The 13,337-nt window shown below is 49.6% G+C and overlaps 3 protein-coding genes across 3 annotated transcripts; 1 reads left to right on the top strand and 2 right to left on the bottom strand.

Annotated features, from left to right (window-relative positions):
* Positions 1–364: 364 nt before the first annotated feature.
* Positions 365–2,723, top strand: ANOM_011187 (uncharacterized protein; the record flags this gene model as incomplete). The annotated part of the gene is made up of 3 exons (XM_015556443.1): positions 365–456; positions 524–2,530; positions 2,593–2,723. Coding segments are annotated over 3 exons (2,178 nt in total), but the record flags the coding sequence as incomplete, so codon positions are not given.
* Positions 2,724–3,837: 1,114 nt separating this feature from the next.
* On the bottom strand, positions 3,838–9,352 carry ANOM_011186 (uncharacterized protein; the record flags this gene model as incomplete). Its single annotated transcript, XM_015556442.1, has 12 exons — positions 9,160–9,352; positions 8,743–9,094; positions 8,385–8,668; positions 7,591–7,774; positions 7,313–7,360; positions 6,909–7,164; positions 6,599–6,776; positions 6,504–6,534; positions 5,758–5,912; positions 5,555–5,685; positions 4,673–5,489; positions 3,838–4,611 (listed from the first exon to the last, which is right to left on the bottom strand). Exons 1-12 carry the CDS (start codon positions 9,232–9,234, stop codon positions 3,838–3,840), a joined length of 3,285 nt encoding a protein of 1,094 aa, XP_015401324.1. The 5' UTR covers positions 9,235–9,352.
* Positions 9,353–10,193: 841 nt separating this feature from the next.
* On the bottom strand, positions 10,194–12,946 carry ANOM_011185 (alpha/beta fold family hydrolase; the record flags this gene model as incomplete). Its single annotated transcript, XM_015556441.1, has 3 exons — positions 10,194–11,113; positions 11,168–12,693; positions 12,822–12,946. 3 exons carry the CDS (start codon positions 12,944–12,946, stop codon positions 10,194–10,196), a joined length of 2,571 nt encoding a protein of 856 aa, XP_015401323.1.
* Between the last annotated feature and the right edge of the window lie 391 nt (positions 12,947–13,337).

Here is a 13,337-nt window from a genome sequence, read left to right as displayed (position 1 = left end):
TCCCCCTTCTGTCTCTCTCCGTGTGTTTGTGAATGTGAGTGAGTAGTGTGTATGTGCGCTTTTCAGTCTTCTGTCTTGCTAATTGCGCCAAGTTATTACTGCTTTCTCCATTACTCCATCCCCCTGTTCTTAACCGACCCATAATCAGACGATCTTATCCCCTTTCCCACTCGCTTGTGTACGGTGAACCAGATTATTGTGATCTCTTCTGAATCACCCGGAATTTAATAACGTGGTGATCACGTCTTAGCGTTTTGTCTCCTTGTGGCTTGTTTCTCGGTCTTTGTTTTGATACCCTCCCCTGGCGGTTTCAGTCCAATTGATTACTCTGCCCGCGAGAACACATCTAGTAATCTTTTCTTCTTTTCTCGTGTTTCCCTTTCCAGTACCGTATCTGTCACGAGCAGTTCGCAGCCCTGAGCAATCGTTCTGCAATGGCCGAACAACTTCAGCCGGGTAAGCTCTCTACTAACATCCGGATGGTTCAAAAAGCGGATCATGTCGCTGACTTTGCCCGGTGCAGCCTTCAATGGCCAATTACGCGATTCGAATGCGCAAATAGATGTAATTTGCGGGCCCTTAATCAATTTCAAGAATATGGATGTCACTCCATCCGCCTCGATCTGGCGTGGCAGTGTTTTGATTGTGACGAAACCTGGTCAAAAGCAGCCGCAGCTCGTTTTGCGCCAGGCTGGCCCGGTCGAGGGTAATGCCTCGGTCAACGGGAACTTATACAATAGCCAAAACATTACGATCGACGGCCTTCGCCTTTTCGAAGATCCCTCGAAAGCATTCTGGCGATTTTCAATCTCACTACCTCTCGAGTCATATGAAGCGCGCTGGGAGTACAGCATTCCGGGTTTTCAACATGCGGAGGGACAGGGAATGAGATCGCCTTGGGATTTCGTGGTCCCATCTATAAACCAATCCATGCGCCTCATGTTTCATTCCTGCAATGGCTTCTCCGTTGGCACAGATATGGATGCCTGGATCGGTCCAAACCTGTGGAACGATGTCCTGCGCGTGCATACGCAAAAACCCTTTCATGCGATGATTGGTGGTGGCGACCAGCTCTACAATGATGGAATCCGCGTCGACGGCCCATTGAAGGAATGGACCTCTATCTCCAACCCCCACAAAAGACGTGCGCACAATTTTGATAATGACTTGCGGGCTAGATGTGACGAGTACTACTATAAAAACTACGTACGATGGTATTCTACTGAACCGTTCAAAGCGGCAAATGGACGCATACCTCAGATTAATATCTGGGACGACCACGATATAATCGATGGTTTCGGCTCCTATACAGATCACTTCATGCGTTGTTCCGTCTTTCGCGGCATTGGAGGCGTTGCTTTCAAATACTACTGCCTGTTTCAGCATCACGTCGCACCACCCAGGTCGACCTACACAACGGATGCCCCACAGACCATGCATGCAGTCAATGGAACAGCAGGAGCGGATCCTCGACAGTTGGAGAACACCTTTGTCTTGGAAAACCAGGCCGAGGACGATAGCTGGATAGTTGGAAAGCGACCAGGCCCCTATGTAGAGGAGAAGAGTAGGAACTTGTACATGCGTCTCGGGAAGCGGATCGCCTTCATCGGTGTCGATGCACGCACGGAACGCACCCGCCATCAGGTGAATTATCCTGATACGTACGATCTCATATTTTCTCGACTCGAGCACGAATTGAGGGCGGCCAATGGTGACATTAAGCATCTGGTTGTGCTTTTGGGTGTCCCTATTGCTTATCCACGCCTTGCATGGTTGGAGAATATTCTCAGCTCCCCAATCATTGCGCCAATTCGTTTGCTCAACAAGCGGTTTGGGTTTGCAGGCGGCTTGTTCAACCAATTTGACGGCCAGGTAGACCTGCTTGACGATCTAGATGACCACTACACAGCTCGTCAGCACAAGCGTGAACGCAGGCTATTTATTCAACGTCTCCAAGAAATGGCTAAGGTTTATTCGGTTCGGGTTACGATCCTGGGTGGAGATGTGCACTTGGCAGCTATTGGACGTTTTTATTCGAACCCTAATCTCGGTCTTCAAAGTGTGAACGACCCTCGATATATGGTCAACGTCGTTAGCAGCGCGATCACGAACAAGCCACCTCCGAAGGCAGTTGCGAATCTTTTAGCCCGAAGAAATAAGCTCCATCATCTCGACCCAAATACCGATGAAACGCTGATGGACATGTTTGATCAACAACCAGGGGGTCAGGAGAAGAGCGCTTCCTGGAACAAGGTGACAATGCCGTCACGCAACTATGCATGCATCACCGAAGTCGATACCCCCTTCGCCAATGGGGGCCCTACACAACAGAATGATAGTACAGTGGTACCGCTGCCCAAAGACGGCCACTCTCCCCTCCATACGGGTGAGGCCAATGCTGGTTCAAAACACTCTGCAGCGGATGGTTTCAGCAACAACAGCGGCATGTATGGCGGTCTGGATGTAGCCATTCGCGTAGAAATTGACCCACAAAACCGGGAAGGGGCCACCGAAGGATATGGATTTAGCAGTGAGTATTTTGACCAGTCCAACGCATCCCGATATGGCTGTGATTGACCAGATATACTTTAGTTCCTCCCTTGGCATATGATCCAACCAAAGACAATGCGCGCCCAACGTCGCAGAGTCATTCCGTACGTTCTGGATCCCACCGCGCTGAGTCGCCTCCCCAGTCTGCTCGCCCACAGACTGCTGTCAATTAATCATTAGGTCCTGAAATGGTGTTCCCTGTTTGTATGAGCCTTTCTTTCATGTTAGAGGGTCTTGAGGGTCCTTCGGTACGTGAGACGTCAGTGCCATCAAAACCCGCACGTCCCAGGATGATACGCTTTCGTTGCGATGGTAATAAATTTGCTACTCATGTACAGCTACCCCTAATAGGGCGATCGCAATGTTCTCTTGCTGACTGGTTCTCTTCTGTTTCTTGTTATACATCTGGCAATCTTGTATATTGTGATATAATCTACTGTCAAGGAAAGTGACACTATTCCTGGTTGTTAAATTCCAAGCCGGACGTGACCGAGTAATGTTGGAATTGAAGCTTCGTCTCATTATACCACTTTGGCAATCCGTAACAAGACTCTTTTTCCAGTTTAGGGCTATGCCACCTCCAGACCTGATGGCTTCTCCACATCCCTTGAAAGGACGTCAAACCCGCGAAGAGATTTAGTTGACTTCCTAGATCGCTGTCTCAGCCAGTACATCGCACACAGGAACAGGAGCCGAGGGAGCAAGGGATTCTACCATCTCTGTATGCCGAGAGATGGGTGCCAGACTGCCAGACTGCATATTGAAACTCTACTTGGACAGACCGTACGTAGGGTATTCATCGTAATATATATTTGTCCTGATAAATTGCTGGTATATGCCGGGAAAATACTATTGTAATTTTTTTGACACAATGTGATTGACAACTTGGCGTGGATGTGTGACTCACTTATGAATGTTCTACCCTGGCATCAATAATGTGCTGTTGAACAATAGAGACCTATTAGGGTATGGAACCTTGTGGCCTCCAATGAAGGGGGTGTCTCCACAGCATGTTTGTCAAGGTATTAGCAATTGATACCTGAAAAGGGCGCAGCACAAGAAAAGCCTCTTTCTACGAATCAAACTTGTGAAATTTCTGCTTTTTCTAAACCCAGCAAGCCTTACTTGGCAACTAACACAACTAACACCTACGTGGGGTTGAGATGTGAGATGAGTATCCTCGATTTTACCCCAGAGCTAGAAAAGCGCATACATGATCAATCAACTATGTAGTTCAATCTCAGTCAGAACATAGGTAAGCAAATAGGGAACTTGATGAAGAAGTGTTCACGAATTGAGGTCGTCCTGTTGACGGTCGAAATTTCCCAGCAAACCTGTCATGTCTCTGTCGTGATCGACACTATACCCTCTCCATTTCCTCGGGATCCCTTCATTTGGCATGCGGCGCTGACCCATAGTATGTTGAACAGAGGAAGGATTCTCGGCTGGTCGTCGACGACGAACAACCTGGTAGCCCTTGTCTAATTCGATTTCGATAACGCAACGGACTTTCAAGGCACTAATCGCAGGCCACGTCCCTCTCTCACCCTTTAGGATCCAATGGGCCAATGACTCCTTGTCTGGATTCTGGAATAGCTTAGTAAAGTCCTTCAATGAGAGATCTGGGACCAGTGTGAGATTAGGGCCAGGGATGGTCTCCTCGATGAGAAGTCGTGCGAGCGCTTGTGGCAGAAGACCAACATAGTCAAGCTGTCTCAGTCGGTGGCGGATCTCAGTAGCGACCAAGCGCATCAGTGACCGGGTGATACTCCACTGTCCCGTAGGACGGCGGTCTAGAAGATTCACGTCGGACCGGAGAAAAGGGACGAGGTATGGTCGGGCTTGAGAAACAATGAAGTGATTCACATTGAACAGCTCAGCAATCCGGGATAGCGGCGATTCACCATCTGTGTACTCCGTGCGGCGCCCCGACTGGGAGGAACCATGTCGCGAAAGACCCCACGGGACAATTGAGCCGGTTTCATCTTTACAGTAGATTGTAACGGGCTGATAGAGCGAGTTTGACGAAGCATTTGAGGCCACTGCTGCTGACCAAATCAACTAAAATGATTGTCAGCACTGACGGCTCTAGAAAACAACGTGTGAGTTATCATGTACATACCACATTCGGTGCGGTCAGGTAATTAAGGAGATTGGGAGTACCGCCCTTATCTGACGTCGCCACCGTGATATTGAGAATGCGTTTCGACCGTGCGTACGCTTCTTCAAATGTCAGGTCACCAAGGTTTGCTCGCACACATTCTTCTAGTACCTCGGCATCAAGAAAGTAGCCTTTCTGAATGTACCGTTGAACTCGTCGAAGCAGAGTCCACAACCAGTTGTCACCCGTAGTGTATGGTAGCCACTGATTGTTTCCAGTATCAAGTCTCATTTTCCGTTGGCGATCAAAGGCGGTTAAATCAATGCCATCGCCATTGAGAAAAGTCAGCAACTCATCTTCTGTGTGAACACCAACGAGTGCTGCGATGAGTGCCCCGGTGGCGGTCCCTGTAATGATCCTAGGCAAGAGGCCTTGTAAGTGTAAAGCTTTCACCACGCCCAAGTGACATAGCCCAAAGATCGACCCGCCTTGCAGAAGGAGCGTTGTTCTGCCGAAGGCCTGCCGGGTGTCGTGTAGCAACTCCAATTTAGCTTGAGAGTCAAATCTACCCTCAGAAACAGTGGCTGTCTGCAGAGCTGTCACATGCTGGATGGAAAGTGCAACCTGGGTGATATAATCGTCTATCAGGAGCTTTGTACCAGCATAAGCGTGGAGCGACAGTCTTGGGGAGGTGATGTTGCCTAGATTGCGAACAAGTCCGGATCGAAGGAGATTGACCAATGTCAGGATATCTTCGTCCTCTCGAGCACTCATCAAGGCCTCCAGTCGGCCCAGAATGAGTCGATAATCATAATGACGGCTTGTTGGGTTTTGGCGCCTGCCTTCGGTGAGGGTCTGCTACACTGCAGCCAATGATAAGAAGCTCGAGGATAATAAGCTCACCACAGATCCATACTCAGAAGCTCATCCAACTCGAAAGCAGCTTCCTCCCATTCTTCGTACGTTTGGGCGTTGGCTATACGGTATCGTAGTCTGCTGCGGGGCGATTTTGATCTCCACCATGACAATAACCTCTAAATTGTCGCAAGTTATAGTATATTAGCCTCCTCGCACTGGCCCAGCCAGAGAATGCGGCTCGAACGCACTTCTTTCCAAAACTGTGCCACGTCCAGTATCATGTTCACGACCGCGGCGAATAACCCGCAAATGGCCACCCAGGACTCCATTCCTACCGCAAGCAACTTGAGGGAGTTTTCATGGGAAGGGATGGCATATGTTCGGGAGTACTTGAGCAGGTGGCCTTTTTATCACATGCTCGCTACTCGGAGAAGCGAGGGGAGCGTATGTCATCCGGGAAGACACAAGGTCACATCAACACCGAAGATTAATGGCGAAGGGAAAGTGTCGCGGTGATATGAGTATGTCGGGTAAGAGTTAAGTGTAGGTGTAAGTTGTAAGTAGAAGTGTGAGAGAACGAACAACTCCTCCGCATTTCTTTGTCTTCTCCCCAATTGGGTGAATCGGGCTCACATGACTGGTTTGATACTACAACATCTACAACACCAAGGCCCCGGATCTACTTTGGGATCTTCAGAACAATTCCTTTCAAATCACATGGGAGCGGTTGAAGAGAGAAAAAGGAAATTGGATTGCTCCTAAAGAAGCCCATCATCTTTTTGTCGTTTTTTCTACACGCCTCTTCCCCAAGTCGAGAAAAGCCATACCCGTGGACACGTAAAGGGGGGCATTTGAATTCCATGGTCCATAAATTTTTGCTTTAATTCCGCTTTGCTTCCCTATGCAAATAGGCGAAAATTAGATTCTCCTGGCATCCTTAACTACCCATCAAGGCGGACAATCCCCGTCATCATCTATTCCTCAATAATGTTACCCCGCTCCGACACGTACAGACCGTCAAGGAACTGTGAGGGGATGGTCAGCAACCGCTTCGCAAGTATCGTCATCAATCTACAAGGGGAATCCTACCTTTCGGATATCCTTGTTGCGGACTCTGCAGATCTGCTGGATGTCGGCGGCGCTCTGGGAGACACCCTCGAGGGAGTTGCCGGAGAGCACAAGCTCATCCTTAACGTTGGGGGAGGTGGCGACCTCAACACCGGCCTGGGCAGTGATACGACGAACGTACTTCTCACCCAAGAAGTTTCTATGTAGGACAACCCATCAGCAAGAATTCCTTCTTCCACGATACGTAGAACAAGTGACTCAGTGAACCCTGGTCCACTCCCTACTCCAGAAAGCAGACATTGGGTTCATGTAGAGGATGGATTTGTCGTACCTGATCTCAACTTCGTAGAGGCCAGTCTCGGCGTTCTTCTCAATGTTGACGTTGATGGGAAAGTGAGCATAGACGTAGCGCATCTTGTACTTGAAGCCCTTGGTAACACCAATGATCAAGTTGTTGATGAGGGTGCGGACGGTACGCAGGGCAGCAACACCCTTGCGGGCACCGTGGTGCATCTCAATAGAGATGACATCCTTCTCAGGGCGGCCGAAGGTGACAGCGATGTGGGAGAGGTCCTTAACAAGCTTGCCTGAAAGATTCGAAGAAGTCCCGTTAGTGACCGAATCGAGCGGGGAAACCAAGCAGGCCGTTCATGGTTGTCCCACGACGTTGACGATCCTTGTAGAGCGACTTCTTGGTGTGGGAAATCTCCTTCAAATTATGGGGTTTTTGCATACCTCGAGGGCCCTCAACGGTCACAACCCGGGAGCGAATGTGAACCTTCACTAAACGACAAAATTCGAATCAGTCTCCAGAGCCTTTCAAAAGCGATGAACAAGACCAGTCGTAATTTCCCGCGACAGCGATTTGAGTGAATATTTCCTCCTCTCATGTATATCCTGCCGGCGCTGGCGTATCCTGGCGCAGACCTCTCATTGCGCGATGTGTGCCTCTCATGGTTCTCCTCCTCCAAAAACCGAAACAGAACAATATTCAGGGACGATCCAATGCTCACCATTCTCGGGGATGGGCAGCCGTTCCTCGGAGTGAATGTACCGCATCTTGACTGCGTGGGCTGTGGAATGTCCGAGGGAGAATTGTCGATGTCGTCGTGCGGTCGGTCGTTCGAAAGGATCGAAATTCCTCAAAGGCAACCGGTCGCTTTCTTTGGTGGAGTGAAAATCACGGGTTGTGCGTCGCTTAAGACTCGTTCAGGCTTAGCGTATTCTGCCTAGGGTTGTTCCGGACTTTGGTAATATACAGGACCAGTTCCATAACCGTTCCATTTACCTACCTAAAGGCTCAAACTGGCACACTCTATCTATCTAAAATGATAGTGACCGATTATGATGAACGTATATATTTACAGGTAGTTGGACCGACAAGTGTATCTTATATGATCTTTACGTTTGGAGGCCGTCATTTCTCTCTTGCGCAACTCATCCTCATCAGTTTGCGGTCTCTTCTTAAAATTATCACGTGCCCATCACGTGGATGTCCAAGTACGACCTGTACTATCAACAACTAACATACATGATCCTATCATCAGAAGGGGAGATATACTCATCCTGACCTCAAGGCCGAGTTCTACAAATGGCATATGATTACCTGGTTATGTGTAACATTTCACTTGCCCTCGTAGATGCAACACGCAATGCCTCACTCAACAAATTCCCTTGATCAAAGAGCTTCCAACCCTAGATGTAAAGTATATATATTATGTATTATTCATAATCATAAGCATTGTGGTTGCTTTATCGCCATGATTGAGTATCGTCAGTCTTAGTGCCCTGCCTCCTTATGACTGACCTCCTGGACCCACTGTCCTCCCAACGTCTTCAATGTTGATGCCAACTCATCCTTCTCATCGAGAGCAGCCACTTCATCACCGCCACCAATGCTTCTTCCACTAACTAGAACATTCGGCACGGTGCGGCGGCCAGTATTCTCTGCCAAAAGAGCTTGCAGTGGTTGGCCCAATGCATGTTGGTCAAGTTCTACCACGTAAGGTGCTGGGACAATTGAGTATTTGTCTAAGAGGATAGACTTGGCCCGGGCGCTATGGGGGCAATAGGACTTGGAAAAGACAATAACTGCGCAGCGGGCACAAATTTCAGCAACCGGGCGACATGTACATAGGGAAGGGGTAAAATTTGCAACTACTTACTCGGCGATCGTTTTAGTATACTATTGAGCTCGGTCTTCGCTTCCACACGCTCATCGGTACCTGATTCCTGGTCTTGCCTTTCTGGATTGTTGCGGTCTTTAGGAACGGTCATCTTTGTCCGCCCGGCAATCGATATCTCCTCCGTCTCTTCGTCACCGTTTCTTGGAATCGCTGGCGCCATCTTGTCATCTGCGGGCCTTGCTGCGTCCCCATGAGTCGGGTTCCCGCTAAACCGCTGCTCGCCCGCGGAGCTGCCTGCAGCCACCCCAGGTTCCTTCGTCTGCTTGTGTGCTTCTATTGCGGCAACAGTAGACTGGTAGAACTTCTGGTTCTGTACCCTCCGTGCATCACTCTAAACAATGGGGGTGCGCTTCGTTAGTCATGACAGACAAGCTAGGGACCGGGGCATCATTTTACCGAAAGGTATATGGCCATGATAACCAGCGTTAGGGCAGCAATAACTAGGAGTTTGATGCGCCGTTGAGGTAGCATCTTGAGTTAATGAAGTCGATTGAAAGTGGAAGGAATTGCGGCGGTAGTCGTTCGTTTTAGACAGCTTGCTCTGATGCTCTAGAACTAGAGCTTCGGGGTTCAAGACCAATCGGTTTCTGGGTGCATTGAAGTCGGTATCCTTTTCAATAGTTTAGCCGCGTCGACGGGTCATAGGCGCAGCTCTGACACCAAGGGTATGTAAACATCTGGGGAATCGGCGACAACACCTGTTGTTAAAAGGTGCACAGAGAATTTAGTGATGATAGTAATGTAATGATCCTTCGGGTGTTGAGCGCTCCCTGTACAGTGCGACTCAAGCGTCAGTAAAGAAAGCGTGGGCGTGGGGGCGAGAAGTCAACATTCATGCATTTGTACGGGGTAGTTTAGTAATTAGATTTAAGAAATCAGGAGCCGCGCGCTTAGCCCTTACGTCATACTAACTACTAGTTACTAGTAGTTAACTAATAACTAAGTGACCACCAATCCTGCCAGGTAGTAGATTATATGTATTACATCTTCTCAGGCTTCCTCCGTGATATGCGATCGTTGATTATAGATTAAACAGTTACATACAGCATGATCGGGTATTAGGCTAAGAGAACAAAACAACAATCGAGAGCGCCAATGGTATCATATCGAACACAGGGCATGTCAGAGTAAAGGCGTATCTATAGGCATGTGAATGCAAGCTTCAACCTAAAAGTAGGTGAGGTTGATCTTGCCAAGCAACGCGTGAAATCCAAAGACTGCAAAACCAGCAGCAGTACCACGTAAGATGACAGCATAGGCTTAGTTAGGTGGGAGGCCCTGGTCATGGCCAGAGTCCTCAGAATGCCTATCCGACGTCCTTCGAATCCCCGCTGTTTCTTCTTCTGTTTATTTTCGGTTTCTTCCCCATCCTTTGTTCTCCAGATTCTTCGAAATCTCCCATAACTTCGATGCAGCAACTTCCAACCAGATCAGGTTTGGATGGCGATACCTGACCTTGTTCCTATAGTTGCTCGACGCTTGCCCTGGACTACTGTCATCCAGTCCTCCCACTCCTTGGAAATTTCCATCAAGACATTACCCATAACTGTTGCTGAGGCCATCAGCCCATGCCCTTCGCCTTCGAGTATCCGAACCTCACAGCGTCGCATACTTTGGCCAAGCCACCTTACATTATCAACAGGAACACGCGTGTCTCTGCTTCCATGGTGGATAACGACATTGCGGGTAATGTCAACATAGCGGAATCCAACCGGCTGTCGACGTTCCAAGCAAACGACGAGGTCCACCGCCGGGTTTGCATTCGTGGTGGCCAGTTCCCAGATCTTGTGCGTTAGGCGGTTGTCATAATCAGACTGGCGTTCACGTTTCTCGAACTCAGCCACCGCCTGGCTTGTTGTAGTGTCTTCGACTTTGGTCCCATTAGGGATCTGCAGTTTCTTGATCTGTAGCGCTTGGAGGTCGGCTCCTTGTTGGTATACTCTGTTGGATAAATGACGTTGAGAGCCATTGGCTTCAGGTAAAGCTGAGTTGGACGAGTCTTTCATTGTCGCCTTTCTCCTAGTGCGCCGGGAGGATTTGGGGAGATTGGCGGTCAAGCTCGCACTTGTTGCGCTCATGAAGCTCGAATTAGCAACCTTCAAGATAGACGTGGGTAGGGCACGAAGGATCCGTTGAGAGTACGGGACAGCATTGGTAGGAACGGGGGCTCTCTGTGAGCCGATGGAAGACAGTTGAGATGGAGGGATCCAAGGAGCTAGAAGATGTATGCGCCCCCTGACATGCTGGGGAATCCTTAGGGCAGTTGCCAGCGCATAAATAGCACCGGCCGAGTGGGCGAGGATAGAGAATTTTGTTACTTTGATATAATTGCATACAATCGCAACATCGTCTACGGCAGGTCAGCAAGTTTTAATCTCATAGGCGCTGAACACGGTGTCCTTACCTGGCCAACCGAGAGGAGTACCCGCCTCATTTACATAAGGCCCGCTTTCGCCAACCCCAGGACGGTCCAATGTGACGAGTCGGAGATGAAGCGATCGCGCTAGCTCATCATAGAACGCCATTAGATATCTGGTTAAGCCCATTCCAAGACAGCATAATACGACGTGTCCTTTGGGGTCTCCGACCTCCGAAAAAGCTATTTCGCGGCCAGTGGTAGGATGGATTACTTTCTGGGTAAGCCTAGGAGCGGATACATAATCTAGAACTGCAAGGTCGACTGAATCAGCACTGGATGGGCGCTCATCCACAACAGAAGCACGACCTGGAGAAACAGGGCCGGACGGGGAACGTTTATGGTGCCGCGGCGCGGTTGACTGCTCCACTGAACGTCGATAACGTAACTTTTCATTCTGATCAGGCTTGTCAAAGGATTGTCTCGGCGCAGACGACTGTGTCGGGCAATTGGTTGCTTTTGATGCGAGTTGCGGATTATTACGGGTCGTAGATCTACTTCTCCCCGTCATAACAGCCGGAGCTGGAGCACTCTCATCGAACGTATTGACCTTACTGCTTCCAGTATCACTTGGCTCACCGCCGTTGTCGAGTTCACTAGGCTTTTGTGGTGGTTGAGTGTGTTTTGCGGACGGCCCCCTGGTGACTTTGTCGGGGCTGTCGTCTATCTCCAATTCGTTCTTGATCTTCTGTTGCTGATCCTTCAGCTCTCGTATCCTCTTGGTCACATGCTCGGCTTCGTTTCCAGTGTCACTGTCCACTTTCGTATCTTTGCTCGCTGTGGACGAGTATCGACTATGGCGAGTAGATCTATGGTGTCTAGAATTGGAAGAGAAGCTATGACGTAGAGAAGACTCGCGAACAGGAATTGCCCTGCCACTTCCGATGCCTCCGGGAGTACTGGGTGCGCTCGTGCGCGCGCTTTGCAACGAAAGATACTCTTCATTCGGAGAGCTAGCCCCGTGTTCCCAGAAGGTCTCCTTAGCGGAGTGGCTATACCGGCCATTTCCGGCCACATCAGCGATAGAATGCATCGAGCGTACACTGGTTCTACTTCGAGGAAGATTATGTCTCAAGCTGTCGTTGTAGCTACTCGTCTTCCGCAAACGTTCTGCGCGTCTATCCTTGTTGCATGTGAACTCCCGAGACGACTTTTTCAACAGACCAAACTGACTCTTTAAACTCTTCCGGGAACTAGTCGAGGTAATACTAGGTGCAGTCGAAACTCGTGGACCAGGTTCGGCTGTGATCATGCCGAATGTATTATCTTCGTACGCCGTTCTGGAGGACGTGTATGAGCCCCTAGAAGTAGGTCTTATTGGAGAAGGAGAAGCGTCACCGGTCGTCGCTTTTGATTTTGGAGATGGAGGAGCCCGGGCCATGCGAATGACCGGTGCAGCGGCCGCGTCATCTGGGTGCAGAAAGGAACTATGCGAAACCTCTTCGAAGGCTTGAGGCGGCCCTGTTCTTACCGCAACACCATGTTCATGCTTGCGCCGGGGGCGGAGTGTCGTTCTAACGGTAAAACGGATAGCGAAAGGTCGGTATCGGAATCAAGGCACGGTACGTTGTCGAAATGTGTTTGGAGAGGTACCGAAATCGTTGAGAGTGATGATATTAAGGAAGTTATTACTTCAGGGGACGCCGGGTCGACCGGGGGGCGATTATTAGAATGTGAATGGGATTTGCGGCGGCGGGCTAAAAGCGACGATGAGGACTGAAAGGGGGCACTGAAGATAGACGCCGCAGAGTCTTCTGGGCGATCCATGGTGACCATCGACAAGGTATATATATAAGACCCCACGAACCTTGGCCCCGGGACCGGGTCAGGACAATCAAAGACGATATATGCGGGCGGCCTTGACGCGCACTTGCATGATCCAGTGGGTGCAGGAGGGATTGGCGTCTGCAAGTGAACCCAACGGCGTCAATCTATACTCTAGATTACTGAGCAGATGATCTGCCAGTCAGAAAAAAAATAAAATATCGAAAAGGCAAGCAAAAACCCAGTTTAGGATCCAGACCAATCCCGTCGACGCCCTTGCGACATGCCCCTTGCAGGACTGTTAACTGGAAACGAGGGGGAATGCTGATCGAAGATAACACCCAGATGCAAGAGAGAGAGAAGGGGGGAAAAAAGAAAGAAAAAAGAACAGAAT

Source organism: Aspergillus nomiae (assembly GCF_001204775.2).
Source record: "Aspergillus nomiae NRRL 13137 chromosome Unknown contig00615, whole genome shotgun sequence".
Lineage (NCBI taxonomy): Eukaryota > Fungi > Ascomycota > Eurotiomycetes > Eurotiales > Aspergillaceae > Aspergillus > Aspergillus nomiae.
The sequence above is the reverse complement of the archived record's forward strand: the minus strand, read 5'-3'. Positions and strand labels throughout refer to the sequence as shown.